Source organism: Curcuma longa, chromosome 20 (genome assembly GCF_044706935.1).
Source record: "Curcuma longa cultivar G26 ecotype Majalengka, Jawa Barat chromosome 20, ITB_CL_G26_1.1, whole genome shotgun sequence".
Taxonomy (NCBI): Eukaryota; Viridiplantae; Streptophyta; class Magnoliopsida; order Zingiberales; family Zingiberaceae; genus Curcuma; species Curcuma longa.
The window spans coordinates 7341960-7364796 of NC_133880.1; the positions used below are offsets into that span (position 1 = coordinate 7341960).

At 34.6% G+C, this 22837-nt stretch overlaps 1 protein-coding gene across 4 annotated transcripts; it reads right to left on the reverse strand.

Moving 5' to 3' along the window:
* Positions 1-21030, reverse strand: LOC141813360 (transmembrane E3 ubiquitin-protein ligase FLY2-like). 4 transcript variants are annotated; one of them, XM_074701316.1, is made up of 14 exons: positions 20694-21030; positions 19239-19305; positions 16999-17126; positions 13444-13559; positions 7464-7518; positions 5528-5591; positions 5374-5451; positions 4551-4711; positions 4413-4472; positions 4199-4292; positions 3179-3346; positions 1248-1576; positions 539-655; positions 1-438 (listed from the first exon to the last, which is right to left on the reverse strand). In XM_074701316.1, exons 1-14 carry the CDS (start codon positions 20829-20831, stop codon positions 337-339), a joined length of 1677 nt encoding a protein of 558 aa, XP_074557417.1. In that variant the 5' UTR covers positions 20832-21030; the 3' UTR covers positions 1-336. The 4 variants fall into 4 exon arrangements, with proteins under 4 accessions (XP_074557417.1, XP_074557418.1, XP_074557416.1 ...); XM_074701317.1 differs by having other exon boundaries at positions 4551-4708; positions 20694-21029; XM_074701315.1 differs by having other exon boundaries at positions 4551-4708; positions 19239-19308; positions 20694-21029.
* Positions 21031-22837: the final 1807 nt, after the last annotated feature.

Consider the following 22837-nt stretch of genomic DNA (forward strand, 5'->3'; position numbering starts at 1 on the left):
TCAGGTGGTTTATAGCTATCTTCTCCATTACAATTAAGAATAAATATTAGATTTCCAGTGCCTTCCTTTACTCAGCCAAGCTTTTCTCACCAATTTGGAATTGTTAGATACAAGAAATCTGTACAGAATCTTATTTTGGTGTGACGTATGAAATTATAGCACATTAAGAAAGAGAAATGTCTTTCAGCTTCTCAAGACTTGAGAGTTACAAGCTGTTTTCTTTCAAGTAATAGTGAAATTTTCCGGTTTAATGTTTAGAACAAATCCTGGCTAGCTCACTGCCTGTTGTACAAAGCAACCATATGATAAAGAGCAGGGTCACGGTGAGGGTCTGATCTATGCTGGGGGAAGAGCACGCCTGCATGTCGGACATTCCATCTTAATATCCATCCATCTCTGTAAGCATTCAGAGTGGAAGCAATGATCACAAGGTGTCACCTGCATGCCCAAAACATGATTGATATATATTCTCGATCAGCAAGGAAGTAGATAAGAATGACGCACAAAGCTAAATTCTTGTTGGAAGACTTATTTTTACCATATAGCGATTTGAGTTCTCTGATAAGTCAATGGTAGTCATGCAAATGACACAATCTGCTGCTTGAGATGCATAACTTTCAAACTTCCTGTAATAGCAGTACTTTTCAGGAAGCATCTGCCAATAACCAGACAACCGTACAAACTTGAGATGTGTAACCACCAATCTTGAGAATAGTAATGTTCTTATGAAGATTAACATATTTGTATTTGTGCCATCATCCAACATGAATTCTAGGCATACTAGTTTATATCATTCTCAAATCCTTAAACTATAGTGGGTATATCCATACATCAAATTATGCATGAGGCATGTAATTATTCCCCAAGCTCTGGAGCAAAATGAGCAAAAAGACAGAAAAAGAAAAGCTTTTTAGATTACATTTAGAGATGAGCAAAATGAGCAAGAAGACAGTCAAGACTTGAAACATATGGTGCTTGGTAGTTTTTAAGATATTAACCACATTACATTTCCTTAGCTACACCATATCAAAAGAAGACTTCACAACTTAAAGTGACTGGAACTGGTTCCAGATTATGCTGATTGATATCAACAGGCTGATAGTAAGAAACACGATATTGGGATTTCTTTAGGCAGGAATACAAATTGTCAGAATATCTACACTATTGTTCCACCAAAAAAAAAAAAAAAAAAGAAAAATGTGTTACCATGGTTTCCTGACTACATCATATGAATAAAGAACTCAAACCTGATGAGGAATGAACCATCGGGACCCGAGATAATGCTGAAGTAGGAGAATCATTACTTGCAATCCCATAAAAACACCCAAATATATGCACCAATAGTTATCCACCTCTATACGCAAAAAGTTGCTTGGACAGCCAAATATGTAAAATGGTATGGCAAGGCGACTAACAGACATCCCGATTATATAATATGGGTGCAGGGGTTTTCTTGCATCCCAAATGACATTAGTAATTATCTGGGGTATCCAAAATGAGTACATAATGAAAATAACAGGGCGCAAGAAATTGTGTAGCTGATATATTAGCAGGATACCACCTAACAAAATCCCATCTGCAAATTAACAAAAGTTAAGTTGAGTAAATAGCAAATATCTGGAACAATGGAAAACTTAGGAATTAAAATTACAAAATATAATTAACAAAAAGAAATTGTGTACGTACAAGAAATGCATATGTCATACACTACTGTATCATTAAGTAATCAATCTATCTAAAATATCACATTAATTGCTCAGGTGCCATCCAGGAGGAAGTATCAACAAAAGGTTTTCTATAAAGAAACTAAATCTCAAATGTCTCCACCAAGCACAAGACCATTGTAATAAAGACAGCCCCTAAGTCATCACTCTACAACATTCACATCAAACTGCTGTATTACAAATTCTTCTATCGAAATAAATGAGTTTAGTCCCTACAGTATTAGTTTTTAACAAATTTTGAGTTTTAGATATTATATATACATGGATGTTATCTCAATATTGATCACTACAAGAAAATACTACTTTTAGCTGGACTCCAACCGAGCTAATTCATCTCCATTGACTGCCACTGCTGTACCAGCAATTCCTTGCATCAAAAACTAATAGCCACAAAAGTCATCTGACCTAGTGTCAAAGTTCTAGACCACAAGAGTGAAGAATTCCATGTGGCAAAAAAATTTTATTCATCGTGATGAATCTCAGTGATGCCTATCTGCAGATGCCATAATACCATCTTTCTCCAACAAAAGCTTTGAATTTTGTGATTGTACTATTCATGCAGCTACAACCTCCACAACTTCATCTGAAATTATTGTTCATGTTAGTGGATGAGGTCTTGGAGGTTGTGGGTGTTTTCATAGTTCATTTGTATCATGGGTTCACTTTGATCTCACCAACCATCCATCGTAGCATTGTTGGAACAAGTTTGGATGACTGTTATACAACCTATCGCTTTCATCATCCAAATTCTGCTCCTGCATTTTCTACTATTGCTGTTAGTTAACCTATTTAAATAGTTTAAGCTTTTACTACAGTTTACATTAGCTGCTTCACTTCTGGTTTGTTTTATGGTAAAGTCCAAGGCTCCATGATGGATTGATTTGGGTCTGTTTTCTTATATGGCAGGCTACAATGAGTTGTTCTACATTATTCATCTTTGTTATGTGCCACCTATCTTCCATAATTGATGGATCACATATCCCTGTTAAATGAAAAAGTTCTTCACACACCTAGTTAATCTTAAACAAAGCTCATTATGTTCCATAGTTTCTTACTTCCCTAGTTATAACAAGTTTCTAATATATTGTAAGGCTTGCGTATTATAAACACATGGGTGGAATCTCGTTGCTGATTAGTACAAGAAACGTTTAGTTTCAACTCAAGTAATTGCAGGCATTCTCAATGAGTTACATATCAAATTTTTCTATGATAAGATGAGGTGAAACCTTAGTACATGCTAATTAAATTAATCCTCCAACAATCTTTTGTATGTACAACAAGAGGAGAAATTAATATGAGGTGAAATGGTAGTACATGCTGATTAAATTAATCCTCTAACAAATTTTTGTGCATACAACAAGAGGAGAAATTAATTGATATGCCTTTATAGGCAAGCATCTTGTGAACACAATGAAATCTGAAGTATAGTTTCTTTAGCAGTAATAACTACTCACAGAAACAGCTATACAGAACAGATAACTCGCGCCTCATAGTTTCCCAGCTTTCACCATTTTGCAAAGGTCTACTTGCTTTCCATATGGAAAGAAGATATCTCATCTCGAAAATTGAAAAAACAACAAACTTGAAGAAAGCTGCTGTTGCAAAAGCATTGAATAGGGACTCTGCAATCAAAAATCAACACAGTTTCCCAAATAAGTCTATCTGTGGCATTATAGTTATAGCGATCAGGCATGTTATTGGTGGAAGGAAGAGAATAATGAGAAAATCATAAATATTAACTAAATGAGAACATAATGGGCAGATAATTAATGCTCTACTACTCTGTTCCTAAGTCATCAACTATTCAAATAACTAAATAAGCATCCATTACCCATCTAGCTTAGCAGATATCATCTGAATTTCAAAAATAAGCAAGTCTTATGTGTTCATGAGAAAACGTTGCCTTTCTATTCTAGCATGGGACCAATACATGGACGCCGCTGATAAGAGTTTGTTGTATCACACTGTGAATGGCACTCAATTCCATGTGGATCTTAAAATGCTTCCCAGTTGATGGGGGGTCCCTTATCATTCAAGGAAGAACAGTAAACAAGGAAACTACAACATCTAAAAGACCATTAAGACATAAATTCATCCCACTCTTTTCCTATGTGTCGTTTACCTATTCTCCTATTGTGCAATCAATTGCTGTGCGATTCAACTTAGTTTGGCTTAACCATAAGGGTTGTTTAACCATAAGTCAACAAATTAGGCCATTACATCTTTAGTTTTTTGAGGTAAGACTACCCCAAGCAAGTGAAAAAAATCAACTAAGGCTTAGCGGCTCTTCCCCTCAACCTTGTCGATGTCAAATGGAAAAAGAAATTAACAGCATAGGGTTTTTAAAGAATTACAGAGAATGGTACTGGTCATGATTCAATCTAACTTGAAGCATGAGAACTGCCCCACAGAAGTACTGCCCCTTGTTCTTCCAAATAATAAAGAAAAACCAAATAATAAGAAGATCTACATACCTACTAAAATTCCAGAAGTCAAATTCAAGAGGCACACATATGCATCTATAAGAGCTTGTTGACCAATCATCAGAATAGAAACCTTAGCAGCACCCTATCAAGTAGAAGAAACCAAAATAACTAGAATAAAAACACACGATTACATGAATTGTAGTTCCTATATCTATAGTTGCAATAAGACAGCTACAAAATATGGACAAAACAAATTACTCACAGCTTGAGTATTGCTATGCGCCATTTGTCTAATCAACAGAACAACTTGGAGAAATGATATCTATGATAACAAATAAAGGATTCCAAACAGTGCAACAGAAGATTTATAAGATGTGAGTCACTATTTGATGAAGGATACAAAAGTGACCATCAACGTATAATTAACTGCTTTGTTGTAATAGGCCTCAGTATTCAGAGAAGTTGCATTCAACGTGATTGAGGAAAAGCACTCACCATCGTTATCTATTGCTAGACCCTCCATTAACCCCTCTAAACGGTAAAGCTCATGATTTCCATCTACTAATAAAAAGATATCTTAGGGAAGCTGGTATACCTCTTTAGTATTATTGGATGAAAAGAGAAAAGAAAGCATTGTCATTCAACTAATATAGTAGGAGGTAGAGTCCTACTTGCAGTGGCAATGATTGAGTGAAGCACATGCTTGAGAAGGACATAGAAACTGTAGTTTCTTGAAAATCATAAATTGGTTATGATGAGAATACCATACCCTTAGGATGATATGTTCTAGCAAATCAGCAAAATAAAAAATTTAAAGTGACCCAACCACTAATTATTAGACGATGCCTATATTCTCTGCTGCTTGAAATGTTTCAAGTGATTTTGCTCAATCAAGGTTGCATAGAAAAATTGAACTGAAATCATTAGGTGACTTCCTGATTACCAAGAGCATTTTTTCTTGAATTATTCAGATTCCTAACAATTTTTAGTTTCCCTTATGGTTAACTCTCCGCTTCTAAATATGTTCTGAACAGTATTCTTCATCCATTCCAAAGACAAAAGAGGTACTAAAACATATGAATTATAATTTAGTGGATAAGCATTAGAAAATAACTTATGCCCACAAATAAATCCGGAATATTAACTTCACAGGAAAAAACTAGGCAAGACATCATCAGCTACTATATAATGGCTAGTAAGAAGCAATCTACCAAGTCAAGTACCATTTTGTCTAGATGGAACTCGCAAAACTTGAGCAGCAATCTCTATGTTACAATGTTTATCGATGTCGTAAGTCACAGCTGACAATATACATTAACAGAGTGAGAAAAAAACATGAATCCAAAATTAGAATCCAAACATGAAAGAAGGCCCTACATTTTTTTCTTGGTAGTCGATCTTGAATTGATTCTTGAAGAACTTGGGAGGAGAAAAGTTTAATCTGTTAGGGAAAAAAACAATAAATAGGTCCAGTTTTTATCTCAGATAACTGGCATATACAACTATCAACTATATTCAGTGATGCAAGAAAGCACATTAAATTTAACTCGATTTCCATACTTTCAGCAAGAAAGTAAACAATAATTATAATCTATGTTCCATTTCCATGCTCCTATGTTGTGGGCTAGAAGTTATCATCTCATGCAATAGTTTCATTTCTCCTTTTCCAGACAGCATAAAGCGATAACAAAGAAAAACATTGATCATACAAAAAAAAAGATAAATATTAGAACAATTGCTACAACTACAATGCTAAGATTTACCCCGAAAAATAATCCAATTAATTATTTCGAAATGTGCAAATTCCCTTGACAAGAAATCCACTATAGCAGACTGAGAAAGGATAATGTGATCAAATTTTAAAGGTGAAGTTGATTAACTTATTGTTTAATAAAGATTAGCAAGGTAGTCCAAAAATTTGAGCTTGAGGAGCTTGAGGAGGTCTGTTCTGGTTGTAGAATTATTTCCTTTTCTGCAGTCCCCATTGAAGATTTGATGCCCAATTAAGGCACAAAATCCAGCTAGGAACTGAGAGACATTCAATCTGCAACATACGAAGTCCAATCATCTCAACATGCTTAGGATTTCAATGAGGTCTAATAATTGTAACAACCCATCCAATGAGAAATCTGTCCCATAAACTTTTTAGGACCGACCGCTTGCCAAAATGCTTAATCCAAAGTCACCAATAGCACACTCATTTAACCCTATAAAATATCTTCACTAACACACAACTTTCCATGTGGAACTAAAGTAGGATGTCATATTATAGATTTAATAAATAAGAAGATGCTCTTGCTGCAATGTTACTAATTCCTAATTCCTGAGGGTTTAACAAGCCATACAGTCTATTTAATCTAGAATCATATACCAAGGTTATTTAGAAGCTTTCTTTAATCTCTAATTAATTTAACTTGCCTAAGTTTAAACTGAATCTATCAATTAATGGTAGAGAATAATGAAATTGTCATAATTACATGAATTATGACAATTACATAATTATCATAACTGTAAACAAATTAAATTAAATTAAATTATACAAGAAATAAATAATTACATAATTATCATAACTGTAAACAAATTAAATTAAATTAAATTATTACAAGAAATAAATCAAAATTATGTAATAATTGCACATAAATTAGATTAATGTAAATTATTATATGAAATAAATCAAAATTATGTAATATTTTAAACACTACAACCAAAGCACTGAAACTAATATTCTAGGAAAGAACAATCTTATACCTAAAATGGCTCAATCAAAATGGGAAATAATCCAAATCGAAATCAAGAAATATACAAATTAAATCAAATTTCCACCAGAATCATCCTACATTCCTAATAAGATAATTACTAATTTAAAAACTACCCTCCTAAACTCCTAAACAAGTGTCTGCCAGATAAACTAGACACGTAATCAGAAAGAGAAGACCTACAGGTATATGAGGGATGCCAACACGTTGCAGCAATTTTTACTGAAAGGCCAGAATTACAATTCTTAATAGAGAGTATCGAGTAAGAACTAAGAAACATGTCTCAGGTCTCCGAGTTGTGTATATCACTCCATTAAATATCATGATAAGAGGTCATAATTTACATCTACATAAAGAATGTTAGATTGGTAGTTTCGTAGTTTTCATGGAAGGAATCTTTACCTTGAACACAAGTAGGCTATCGACAAGATGAAATCAGAGTCTTTGATAAAGCATGGATTACAAGTGGAAATATAGAAATCATTTTAAGGAATACAAAACAATCTAATTAAAAGAAGTCAGACTAAGGTTACCTATTGACATTTCTAACCACTTACCAAATGATAAGGATTGGAGAAATACTCCTGTTGAAGTGGCTCATCATTCAGAACACTACAATTGGATAAGGTAAACAGTGTTCATCACTTACATTCACATAGGAATGGGAAAAAAAAAACAAATATGAATTAACATACACGTATGTTCCCATGATAATCCATGTAACATACAGAAGAAAACAGGAAGTTAAAGCCTGGAACAACTTGACAGGGTATGTATCTAACTTAATATGACTGAATTATGCATACACAAACATAAGTCTATTGAATAATTGTTGCTCGCGAATCACAAAATGACAAGTTGACAAAAAAAAATCACATCATGTATCTTTTGGTTGGCAGCACTAATCTCATTTGTGAATCATATTTTAATTATTAAGGTTTTATAAAGTTTACTTTCATTGGCAAGTTTGACAACCCTTGACTCCTAGAATCAACAAGTGGTAAAGTTCAAACAACTCAATATTAATAGAATTCCATGTTAACCACAGAAAACATTAGAGATATGAATAAATAAAAGAAGTTATTCTTGATATCCTTAACAAAAGCTAAGACTGTTACAATGAATTTCAGGCATCTTCCATGGCATGAAAATTGAATTAGAGCTCAACTTTGAATTACGTGTCAATGAATTCCTCTAAACCATGAAGACCAAGAAATAAACATGAAATCATTCCACAAACAGTAGCATCTTCACCACTTAGGAATTTGACAAAGGTGCATATGGTTGACCATCAAAAGGCCTGACAAGGAGTTAAAGATACAATAATAAAAGAAAGAGAAGACTAGACACAAATCGGTGTACCAAGTACTGGCAATGCTGTAATTTACTGAGACTATTTTTCGAAGTTGCAGTCCAATACGAGTCTAGATGATCCACTGAGCAGCAGTTTTCATATGAAGTGGTCAATATTTTTCTTTTAGTAAATGGAATGGTGAATACTAAGCCAAAATCATCAACCGAAGATAAGAATATGTAAACTTGTACCAGAATGACAGTGCTACACTGATCCAAATTCTTGATGAGCAGGTAAATACCTGTTTACGCTGGTAGAAATTCTTGTAGAGCAGGTAAATGCCTGTCTTTTAATATGAACGTCTCACAAGAGATGAGAAGAAAATACATGTAATTTGCCAAGTATTCATATCCATGGAACTGTATATGAAATCTGGTAATGTCAGCAGAGAATAGAAATCTCGAGCTATTTCGCTCGATACCGCGAAATTTCTCATTCCACCAATGGGACCGGCACCAGCACCAACGATTCTGGCCGGGACGCTGTCTGGAGTTGTCACGTGGGTCCAGCGATGCCTCAGAGGTGTCGCGCAGGTCACGCGTGCTCCGGTCGCACGGAAACGCGGATTGGTACGGCGACGCCACCTGAGGCGTCGCTTCGGGGAGGAATAGAGGTGCGTGGGCCACGCATGCCCCGGTCATGCGGAAACACGGTCGCGCGATCAAATTTTTTTTTAACTTAAGTTTTAATAATAACTAGGTTAATAATTTTAATCAACTCTTTGCTATAGTTGGGATAAACCTTATAAAATTATCCTATTATTTTTTTAAAATAAAATATTTTTTATTTTTTATTTTAAATATTTAGATTAAAATTTTTATTTTTAGTTAATATATTTTATATTTTAAAAATATCGAAACTATATTGGTATGGTACAGTATGATACGGTATCGAAACTGTATCGTTCCGATCCGAAACCGAAACCTCCACACAATTTGATATTTTAAACCTTGGGTAATACACATAAGGAAATGCTGCACTAGTATGTTTTGGATTTCTCTAAACGCAAACATCTTTCTGTATCTCTATAGCATTTGCACATTGACTCAAGTGGAAGTCTATGCCATATAGTGGCACTCTAATCAATTTGCATGAGATGGATTGAAAATGCCCGGATAGCACATACCATCCCATTAGCACATCAGACCAAAACCAGCATCGAGACAACTGCGCCAGTCAAACACAGCGTTGCTGCACTAGATCAGGACCCAAGAGTTTAGATCTCAATGGGATCAAGAAAGCAACAAAAGAAGACCCATCTGGAAGGTCAATCAAATGACCTTCTATACATAATAGAGTCAGAGTCAAGTGTAGCAATAAAAGAGCAGGAAGTAAACGACAAGCCATTATTGAGGATAAGTACACTAGCGTTTACCAAAAGGTTAGATCTAAACTCAAAAGGAACAATAATAGCACGTTTATTTATCCTTAGACTTGAACTAAGGCAGACAATAACACCTATAACCTTTTTGATGTTTTGCAAACTGACATGACTTATAATTTAATGAAGACACGCTACTATACTGCCCAAAAAGTGGACAAAGCTTCTTGAGCAATGGAAGAGATGGGTCTCCTAACCTACAATGAACCTCGCAAGGAGAATTTACACCCGAACAAGCGAGGGATCTTGGGGCAGGTGGATCAATAGAAAAAATGGAATGAGTCGAAAGGAGGAACCTCCAAGTTTCATGTCCTTTACCAATAATCTTCTTCGTCAAAAGATCCTGAAATAAACAATGATCGGGAAAGAATGAGATGCAACAATTAAGATTACGAGTTAATTGACTAACAGAGAGCAAATTAAAGGATAAATTAGGCAAATATAAGACTAAGGATAAAGAAAGCAAAGGAGTAGGATTGACAGTGCTAGACCCATGAACATAAGATGAAGACCCATCAGCTAAGGTAATAATAGGAGTGTTAGATTTATACGTGAAAGTAGAAAAGAGACTAGAATTACCTGTCATATGATCCGTGGTACCAGAATCAATGACACACTTAGAGGATGAGGAAACAAGACATGTATTATGGTTACCTAAATCAGCAATAGCAGTGACAGACAAAGATGAAAATTTAAGTGATTCCTGATATTGAGAGAACTTGACAAATTCATCTACAGAGATAAGCACCGATTTATCAAAGGGATCTTTAGTGGATGTAATATGAGCCAGATGTTTTTGCTGATTTTTATACTGAAACTTTCTGCACTCAAACTTTGTATGACCCGACTTACGACAATAGTTACATATAATACCACTAGAATTTGATGTCCGAGTTTCAAAGTCTTGCGAGTCTCCTCCTTTGTTTCTATTGTGAATAGTTATTTTTTTTGACACATAATTATTATTGTGACTCACCAAAGCACCACTAGGTGGAACAAGTGTGGTATTTTCTGTATAGAGAATGTGGCTAAACACTTTTTGTAACGAGGAGACCTTAGAACTAGATAGAATTTGTGATTTAGCAGATTCGAAGTCAGGTGATAAGCCAGCAAGGAAGCTCATGATAGTCATCTGCTCCCATTGACGTTGTTGAACCTTTATATCAGGACTAAAGGGTAGCAACATATTAAGCTCCTCATATGTCTTTTTGAAAGCCATAAAATAATTAATCAGAGGTTGATCTTGTTTTTCCACACGGTAAAAAGCTTTGCAAACCTCATACATACGGGTGAGATTTCCTTTTCCAAAGTATAAAAAGTCCAAATAATCCATTAATTCTTTAACGAATTCACAATGATTAATTAAATCAATTACCTCATTATTAATACAATTTCGAATATGAAGAAATAAGCGAGCATCTTCTCTAAGCCATGTCTGTTTTGAATCATCTTATGGCGGATCATCAATCAAATGCCCATCTTTGTCAATACTTCATAGATAAAGGCAGACAGTTTTACTCCAATCCAAATAGTTTGAACCATTGAACTTATAATCCATAATTTTAGACACCACAGGCACCATATCCATCACGATAGAAGGTTTATTTTCAGCCATAAAATTTTATTCACAAAAGAAACCAAATAACTCTGATCTTTACTGAAGGAAGTCCAAAGATACGCAGCTCCCAAAGACCGAACAAACTCACAAAAGAAGAGATTTAGCTTACTGTTGTGAGATGAGACAAAGAAGAAGCTTACTGCTGTGAGACGAAGCACAGGGAAGGGAAAAGAGACTAACTGGGAGCTCCAGAGAAGGACGACAGCTAAGATTCAACCCGCGGCGTGGGACGACGTTGTGAACCCTAAACCCGAATGAAGGACAGCTGCTGGGAGCGCTAGCGAAGGTTTTGATGGCTATATCACGGCTCCGGGCAAAGGAAGGTTTTGATAGGATTCTGAAGTGTGCATGGAAGCAGAATCCTATTTCAACACAAACAACAAAGCGGGCAGATCTACAGGTCCCAGACGATAACGCCTCGAACGCAGCACTAAATCGAAATCGCCAACTGCAAGAAAGGATCACCGTGCGCCAGTCAAGTGGACGGAGAAGCTAGTGGGAGGTGGCGCCGTCGAGAGGAGGAAGAGAGCCAGCGGCGGAGTTGGGCAGAGCACAGTGGCGAAACCGAGCGGAATACAGTGGCAGAATCAGGCAGAGCACAAAGGCAGAACCGAGCGGAGCACAGCGGCAGAACCGCGGTCGGAGCATAGCGGCGGAACCGCGGTCGGAGCACAACGACGAAACCGCGGTCGAAGCACGGCGGCGGAACCGCAGTCGGCTAGAGGGGCGCGGCGCGAGGAGGAAGACAAAGACCTTCGGTGCCGTGCGAAGAGGATGAACAGGGCTCTTTGTGCGAGAGAAAAGCCTAACTTCGCGCTAGGGCTTTTCTCGCGAGGGCGCTCGCGTGAGGAAGAAGTCGGCGCCGGGAAAAAAACCCTAATTTCTTCTTGGCTCTGATACATGTTACTAAAATAATAAAAGAATTTTTATTTCCTTTACAAGATACAAGACCCTATTTATATACTGATTTAGGAGTCCTATATTTTAAGAAATATATTTATAGCTAATAGAGTCATAAATTGCAATCTCTTCTTCCTCCTCTGCTTCTTCTTGTTATATTCCCCTCTTCTTTCTCTCTCTCCCTCTCATCTTAGTCAGTGACCAGAGGCACCACGTTGTGCCACTGCATTATGATGGTAGTCACTAGCAAGGATTGAAATCTCGTGCTGTATCAGACGATACGCACGAAATTTTTCGTTCCGCCACGGCACCGGCACAGCACCGGAACAGGAAATTTCATTTTAAAACTTTAGGTTTAATTATGTTTTAATAATTAACTCCTAGCTATAGTTCAAAATTATAATTTGAGATAATTTAAATAAGCTTTATTAAAACCTATAAAATTATCAAAAAAATTTATTTTTTATTTTTAAATATTTAGATTAAATTTTTTATTTTAATTAATATATTTTATATTTTAAAAATACCGAAACTATACCGGCAAGGTACGATACGGTACCGAAACTGTACGTTCCGGTCCGAGACCGAAACTCCGACACGGCTCGATATTTTAAACCTTGGTCACTAGTACCATCTCATTTAGACCAGCCAACGAAATCCAACACGAAATGAAATTTTAAACCCCCATCAATGCTCAAGGCAAATTAACACTATGTTGGCTAGTAGTTACCATGAAGTCATGAACATAATTCTTATACATGCTAACAGATTGTTATCACTTCATACCTAATAACAAGGGAAAGAACCAAATTCCAACACTTTTCACAGAGTTTGTAACTCATGCAGTGTCAAGCACTATCTTTTATCATTTTTTTTTATTTTTGCTCTCTTGTTATCTTTCTGATAGTGCATTATCCTTGAGTTTTAGAAAAAATGAATAACCTGAAAGTGAAACCACCCAAGGTGAGGTTAAAACTTTAGAAACAAGTGTCGCACGAGGACAGAGATACTGAAATATAGCATTCCAGAAGCACATATGTTTTAACAAATATTCATCACAGAAGACTGTTCAGTTATTTCTATAAAAGTAAAATCAGTAAATAAAATAGACAATAACTACAACAATTGTGAATATACATATTTTTCTATTATCCGAATCCCTATGTCACACATACAGATCAAATATCATCATAAATAAACCAATATATTGAATGACATTAAAATATACAAAGAAAAATAACATGCTTGGATAAATAAAGTAAGGGAGCTAGTAAGAATTGTTACCTGTTTGCTACCATCCGAAGTTTTTGGAAAGGCCAAATATACACTCCTTCTAGTCTCATTTGAGCAATTTCATGATCATGTTCATTGTCAAAAACATCATGGAAAGTAATGGATCCCTGTCCAGACATAAGATGTCAACATTTGTTAAGAGTCTGAAATAAGCCAGCAAATAGCATCAAGCGGTAACATATTAATTTTAAGCTTGAACTACTTCACAGACTTATGCACTAAAACAGTGACAGTGGAAATAATTCCTCAAGCTTAACTAATAGCACAGCTTTAGCAATACACAAACTTATTGCAGGCTTGAAATCAGATAATTGATATTTGCTATTGCTTGCAATAATTTAATTCTATCTACAAAATAAGAATAAGTTGTTAAAAAATGATCAAAATCATTCTCCCAAAAAGTCCATTTTCTAAATTTTACACCAGGTTTCCACAGCAATAATGTGATTGTTAAGTAGAACTATAAAATAAGAATAAGTTGTTACAAAATGGTCAAAATTATTCTCCCAAAAAAGTCCATTTTCTAAATTTTACACCAGGTTTCTAAAGCAACAATGTGATTCTTAAGCAGAACTATATTAGGAAAAAAATAGCTATTTCAATAGTTTTGGAACTGTCAAGTCTCAGACTTTATCCCAACGCTCAACCAATTTTCTAATTTTAAATGTAAATACTGTGAGGTACCAAACAATTGCTTCCTCTTTTTTTACCCACAGATCAAAATTTCATAAACATATGGAAGCTAGTATGGAGGCAATAAGTGGTAGAATCACCACACTGCTTCCTCATGTAGTAGAATCATCACACAAGGCATGCAAAATACAGATGCAAAAGCAGTCCTTAATTATTATTAAGAAATCATCTAATATTAATTGTATTCTATGTATCGTAAAAGTACAACAATAAAATTGTCAGCAATCTGTAAAATCATAGTTTATTCCTACTGCAAAATAGATAACAGAACGCAAAAAAATGTTAATTTATCAGACTGGTCAGTGAGCAAAACAAGCAGTGCTTATAAAAAGACTTCAAAATTTGTTACACAACATTAGTAATATTATATATTGATGAAATTTATTATGTGCCCAAAACTTTTCACATAATCATCATTTTCTTAACTCACCACATTCATCCTCTTTATCTCTTTTATTGGACCAAGTGATTTATTCGTTCATACCAAGGTTCAAAATCTCAAGCCGTAATAAAATTTTAATTTTTGATCGGAACGATACTGTTTTAGTATCATGTCGATGTTCTAATGCATGATGCAGGTAGTGAATTGGAGGTTGAAGAAGGAAGGAGATGAAGGAGAAAAGGAGAACTTATCAATGCTGAGTAGTTGAGTTTCGGTGACTTACTGGAAAAATATGTTTCAACCGTTTTGCCCAGCATGGTATGAGATTTCAAACCATGGATTTTTCCAAGGTTTTAAATCCAATTTCAATTTGACCAATATGGACAAGACAAAAGATTTTACACAAGTTTGCATCAAAAGCCCATTGAAACATGGTGGTCTCAGCATAGTGGAACCACAGTTGGAACCATGTTGGAAGGCATTTGATCCACAACAATCTAAATGGGCAAGCAACAAAGAAGATTTGGTGTGTGTGGTCAGTAAGCGGGCAGGGTCAGCTTACCATCTACTTTGAAAATAATGGCTTAAGGTTTATTGGTCATAATAGATGATAGCAGGTAAGTCATTCCTCTTATGTCTTCTTCTATCCAGTAGTGACACACACGGTGCCAGTCAGCATCCAAACATCTTTGTTATGACTGGCCACTGAAATCCAACACCAGAACAAGATTAACTTTGGTTATACTACAGGGTATTAACGAATACAAAGTTCCTTATTTGATATAGCTCCTCAGATCTCAAAACTTTCCGACTAGCAGTCAACAAATTTGGTCCATGTACAATCTGATTTATAGTAAAGACAACCAGCACACAACGTTCATTTATTCACAGAAGGAATCTCTTCACTTATCATTTCTTTCAATTGATTATATTGTGTTACCTTAAAAATAAACTGCAAAATTCATTGTTCTCATATCCAATCTATTCCTAAAGATATTAAGTTGGGTTGAACTAAGAAACTAGTTTGTCTTGGCTAAACCAATTGGAGATCAAAACATTATGTGATTGCATATAAATATGTGAGCAGATACAATATGAGGAAACATTGTACATGCATATGTGAGCACAAGTGCATATGTTGTGGTAATGACCATCTTTCAAACTGTGCACCAAATGAAACCAATTTACTGGGCAAGAACTGGAAGACCAAGGGAGACAATTAGGAGTTAGCAAAAATTCGATTAAACCGAATAAACCGACCGAATTTAAAAATTCAGTTCCGTTATTTCGGAATTTTGGTTATTTTTTTCTAAAAAATCAGTTGTTCGGTTTGATTTCGATTTTAAAATTTCTTATTCGGTTAAACCAAATTAATCAAAATAAAAATAATAATAATTTATAAATTCCTAGATAAGTAAACTTATAAATCCCTAACTAATTGATAAATTTTTCATAATATTTTTAAAAAAATTATTATTACGGTTAATTCGGTTGAAAACCGAATTAATCGATATTTTATCAGTTTGATTTGTTCGATTTTTATTTGAAAATTCGATCGGTTCGATTAGTTCAGAAAAATTCGGTTCAGTTCGGTTTTGATTAATTCGGTTCAGTTCGATTCGGTTTTAATCGAATACTCAGTCCTAAAGACGATACACTTTATATTTTAGCTAATGCACTATCCGTATTTGATGAATTACATGTGGATCCTACATCGTCAATGGATAAGTTATGCACAGTAGAAATGGTTGGCTGTTCTAAAGTAGATTACTAGAAAATGTAATTTGATTTCTGGATTACATTATAACAATTTGTAGTTCTAAATCACATTCAACAACACTAAATTGTACTTATTCAACTTGTATAATTATATAGCAGCTATAGAATTTGTGGGTTATCTTTCAACATAATCAATCCATCTTTTCTTTATTTCCTATTATTTCATCATCTGTTAGAACTTCTCTTGAGTGCTAATACATTGTGTACCACGTAAAGTAAAACAAAATGGGAAGTGGATTTTTCTTGTTGAACAACATGTTCTCATAATCCATAAAATGGTTTTCCATGTTAACTACTCTGATTTATTGTTTTGAAATCAATTTTTTGAAAATAACCAAAACAATATTGCTTCCTTCTCTATGCAGCCCTATTCCTCAGAATATTAAAATGAAAAAAAATAGTAATATCTGTAGAATTTGTTCCAGGATGTTCTCTAAATCCATGTATCCATTGTGTTGAAAATTTTACTATAAATCTACTGGACAAATAGAAAAACCATATGCATGAAATAACAATGAGCACTTCAACAAAAAGTAAAATGAGCTTGAGAAATGCATATAAATTTACTTTGATTCTAATATTCAATTGAAAATGTTAATATTGTATAGAAATTAAAATAAAAAACTTTATTAATGAAGAAAAAAATTGATTGTGACTTATGTAGGTTTGGAGAAGGGGAACTTCTTTCACACCTGAACATTGTGTACTCCACGAATCTTGGTTTGAGTAGTCACCAACTCTAGAACTGATACACCGCTAGATTTCCCAAAATCTAGGAACCTGGAAGAACCATTTGTTACATCTAAAAAGCTCCAGTGTCCTGCATCCCAAAAAAGGTAAACACATCACAACAATGAAATATTTAGACTGGTGCAACATATTTCAGTAATGATTGTCTTGCATTATTTGTTCAATTAAAGCATATACTACAAAATTGCCTATGGTTACTTTCTTCTAAAATGGCCTCTTCAATGATTTTTTCCTTGAACAAAAAGCAGATGTTAACAAATTGTGGCAACAATGGTAACAAGAGAGCATTGCCATCCTATATATGTGTCAGAAAGAATGTTGCTTTACAAATTAGGCTCTGGATACAAAAAGGGAATAATTTTCTATATTCCCAATTACATACACCATAAACCATGCTTCTCTACTTAATTCTACATTTCTTTATTTTTTCTTCTAATTTCCAAAAATTAAAAAAGGAAAATTAACTAGTGCTCCCTCTATAATACATAGTAGTATAATTCAAAGTGTAAATATGTTACTCTAGTGACATTCTTCCTAGATAGGAGGGACAGACTTCAAAATACAAGCAAACCTCCTCTCACATTACCTAGCTCTCTACTTGGGTTCTTCATCTACCCTCCCTACACCATTGGATAATGACACTCTGAATCAACACTTGATATCCCTATAAATTACAAATAACAAATTTTAGAAATAACTTAGACCACTTGAATCCACACTTTTGTTGCATTACCCGTACTTGCATTCAAGTAACATAGACTTCTAGTGTTTACATTAATAAAATGCATTCATCTTCCCAAAAATAAATATTAAATTATACAAATTGTAAATATAGTATAAAGGAGTACCAAGTGGAAATTACAAAACAACAGGCACAACTAAGTGTAAATTACCAAGTTGAAGGGAGACAACGGACACACAACAAAGTTGAGTACTAAGACATTCCATCTTCCTCACCTTATGCCTTTCTTGTCTTGCAATGGATCATGGAAGTAATATCAAGATCAAGGATTGAAATCTTTAGCCGAGCCAAGGTTTGAGACACCATCATCAGCATTGTATTTGTATCAGTATCATTGGTGTGTTGAAGGAGGAGAAGGGGAAAGGTGAGGAGGAACAACACTAGTGTTGATATCAAAGGAAGTGGAAGAAGATGAGGAGTAGGAGAGGAGAAGTTACCTATGCCAGCTAGAGTTTTGCATGATTTCAACACAGAGGAGTTGGTGCATGGAGGGAGGAGGAGAAGCCAACACAAGTGCTAGCGAGATAGCAATTCCAAAGATCGCAACACGATGCCGACAATGCTCACATGACAAGGAACGTGCAAAGGTGCATGCATGGAAAAGGAGGAAGAAGATGATTCAAAGTCAATGTTCAAAGGAGGAGGAGAGGGACTAGAGGAGTCACATGTCATGCATGCAAAGGTGCTTGCGATTCATGAATGTCAGATGTTTTGTGTGTCAATCAGCAAGTGGAATGACATGTTTCGCCAGGAGACCGACACAGAAAGAACCTTTAAACCATGATGAAGGTATGACTAGCTAGCAAACACAAACTAAAAGATGACTCTAATTTCATCTTTTTATTATGTGTGTACTTATTCTATACCTTCAACCTTCAAAAAAAAAACACATCTTAGTCTTCTTCGCACATAGGTAAAGTTACCATGTGAAAACTATTACAAGAAATAAACTATAGGCCACCATAGTCCTGTAAAAAAAACAAAAAGAAGGAGAAACACCACCCTAAGAAATGGAGAAGGAATGCAAACTCAAGACATTGGCAACAATTTCAAAAGCCCCTATAGAACACTGTATTAGTTCTAGAGAAAAAATGACATCATCAGCATCATCATCTAGAGAAAAAAAATGGCAAGCCAGTGTTTGTCTCAATTAGTAGGAGTCAACTACATGAATTTTATCCGTCATTGAAAGCTATATCACTAGAGAGGAAACAAGATAAATAAAGAAAAATCGCATATTCTGATTATTTATACTATTAAATATTTACCATTAAATTAATCCAAATAAGAGAATTTAGCAGAAAAATGACAAGTGAACATGTTGAGTTGAATACTCTACTGAGAAATAAAATTTGATATTTCAATATGATTTGGTACTTCTCCTTAAGACACCCAATCAAAAAAAAAACTAGAGAGTGAAAATTAAGAATATGAACTAACCTCTATATGTCCCTGTAATATTCCACTGAGAAAAAGAACTGTATCTGTCATCTCTCCTAAGGAAAAGCTGCTATATTGAGAAATCATAAATATAAAAAAGGTTAAATGTTAATCCAAATGATATTAAAATAGGAATGTCAACAAAACCGAGTATGTAGAACACAGAAGTACATTAAGCGCTTGTTCAAAAGTGATTTAGAAGGCTAACAAATCAATTTACTGACTATGAGTTCCTCATCAAGGATAGACATTAAGTTTGCAGTAAGTGAAGTGACCTAGATCTAAGATGTTCCTTGTGATAGTCATTTGGATGCAATGATGCACGTCATGATGTTATCTAGAAGGCCCTTGGACATGGCTGTCAAGGTGAGGATGGCATGTGTTTGTTGGTCATATTATCCAAATTGTCTAGCATCTGCTTCAGACTGGCAATCCACTTCTGGTCATTGCACATTACTTGGTAGGAAGGTTGATTCCAAGGAAATGGAAGAAGCAGGCTAGTGTTTGAGTGGCTATGGACTGAATCTTCCTGTGAATTACTATAGACTGAATCTTCCTGTAAGAATGAACATAAGCTTTGTATACTCAAACCCATATGATTGATCTGTGATACTCAAGCAAATCAATAGATTGACATTTGTGTGAGAAAGTGTAGAGTAAAATTATGTTAGATCCTTTGTTATTGTTAACTCAGGAATTGTCAGGTAATATTTATTATATTTGTTGAGATCATGAGTAGAGTGTCTAGGAAATGTTTTGTAAGCTTATGGAGAACCTTAGAAACATCATCATCATTCACACATGTCTGCAAAGGTATGTTATTAAAAGATAGTTACTTGAATTTGTAATTGTGTATCTTTCATTTAGAAATATAAGATGGGCTTGGGCATCAAATTCCTCTCTTGATTTTGTACTCTCTACATTGTCACTTCCTAACCACCCAAGATTCAAACTAACAGTGAATGGTTCTTCGTATTGCTATCTTATAAATCATCTTTTAACCTTAAGTGACGATACTAATTCCAGAAACTTTTAATTTTAACCACTCAACTTTATCACACGCATGCAAACAACAACAAATCTCTTGTCAATAATTGAAGTTTTGCCCGTCACTTCAGGCAAGATCATATAAACACACAATGCAAATATGAACTTTTACTATCACGAATTAATAGGGAAAATCTTTGACCCATTGATTTTACTACCTTTATGTGACTTTCTAGTATTCTAGTACCAAAAAAAACAAAAACAAAAACAAAAAATCAGCATAATTGCTCCATTAACACGTAATGGCTTGACTACTAATCCACCTTCACGCCACTGCATTTCTACGCAACTCTCAGCTCCTCATTCAAAAGACCATCTCCTCCCGTTATCCCGCACACAAAACCCAATTAAAGTTCCAACGTCAAGCAAAAAATTAAAAGTCGAGAAAAAAAGACAAAAAAAACAAACCTCTTCGCCCCCTCCATCAGACACAAAATCCCTTTGTTTCAGAGGCCTCAGAGCCATCAAGGGTCCAACCAGCCCAAGCAGCACCACGAGCACCGCCACACTCCACAAACACCCTCTTTCCCCTCTCCTTCCTTCCATGGTCGCCGATGCGACTACTAGACAAGAATTTAACCGCCAAGGGCCCCAAAGACGGAGATGATAACTTCAAGATTACGCCCTGAGACGGATCGATTGAAGACGAACTGGCGTCGAAACCGTAAGCCGGCTCCAGCGGAAAAGAAATCATTGATAGCGAAGCATCTCGGGCGAAACCACACGAGAGGCAAAGGGGGGAGGGAACGATGGGGACAGGCGTGGTCGAGGTCGAGGTCGAGGTCGAGCAGCAGCGTGGAATAGCAATCAACGTCAAAGCTCGGTTGGAACAGCGCAGCGATTCGTGTAAGTCCACCGCCTGTTCAAAGGCAGGCTAAAGAAATATTAAATATTATAAATAAATCAAAATACATATATCCATGCCTCGACTTTATGACAATTTGATACAGATATTATTGGTATTTTATTTCTTGACTATGCCAATTTCATAAAAGGTCATTCTTAAGGGGAATCCCATTAATCATCTTTTATATATAAAAAAACAACTCTAATTTTGAAACTATAAATCAACTTACAATTGGCATTTTATCAAAATACATTTTTTAATTATGAAAAAAATATTGATTTTTTTATTTAGCATGTCTAAAAAATATATTATAATCAAGTTCTTAATTTTGAATGTGTAAATTTATATATAAATCAACTCATATAAATTTTATTTATGGTCTAGATATTAACAATGAAAGAAATGTAAATTAACTTTTGCTTTTAAGGCACAAGCTAATTACATAATAGGTGAGCAAGGGAAAAAATCATTTATCTCAAAGATTAATTAGATAAAATTCAACTCAAGATTGACATTTTATCAAAATATATTTTTTAATTATAAAAAAATATTGATCTTTTATTTAGCATGTTAAAAAATATATCAAATTCTTAATTTTGAATGTGTAAATTTGTATATAAATCAAGTCATATAGATTTTATTTATGGTCTAGATATTAACAATGAAAGGAATGTAAATTAACTTGTGCTTTTTAAGGCACAAGCTAATTACATAATAGGTGAACCTAGGGAAAAATCATTTATCTCAAAGATTATCAGATAAAATTCAAATCAGCGATTGAAATCTCAAGTCGTTATCGAAGAATTTTCGATATTGGATCAGCACCAAATTTTTCATTTTGCAATCAAATCGGCACCAACACGGGTCGCGCCCCCAACAAGGTTGCATCGGACGAGATACTATCCAAAAACATTGCAAGATACACACGTCCTATCCACGTAGGTTAATAATTTTAATCAACTCCTAACTATAACTAAAATAATTTAAATATACTTAATTAAAACTTTATAAAATTATCTTATTATTTTTAAAAATATATTTTATTTTTTATTTTTAAATATTTTGATTAAATTTTTTATTTTTAATTAATATATATTATATTTTAAAAATATCAAAACTATATCGACACGATACAATACAATATCAAAACTGTATCGTCCTAATCCGAGACCAAAACTTGGATACGGTTCGATATTTTAATCCTTGATTTGAACACCTAAATTATCAAATATATATATGACAATGGAAACTATATAGAAGATGACAATGGGAAACAAAAACAATTTTACACATCTTTAGTTACTCGCGAAACAATTCTACCCGTTTACTCATTTTGCAAGTGAAACAAATAGAGAAAGTCTTATGAATGAAGTAAACAAAATTGCACAAGTTGTCTCGTATACAATTGGATGTTACAATTGGATTGTAACAATACAAAAACACATATACTTAATCATGATTCTTTTCAATGCATTTGACATTTTGATCCCCAAACAAACAATGCAACAATTTTTTGATGAATTTTGAACAAGTGTTAAAACTTGTGCTTGTGGTAGGAAAAAATTCAACTGTAGCATGTGATTGTTCTTCCCACACCAAGGATATGTATCACATGGGGTTTTCCCAGTAGCTACCGTGCGATCTTGATTCCGACATCATCTCCTTTCTAATAAGGAACGAGATGACCTCATTGCTATCTATCTCC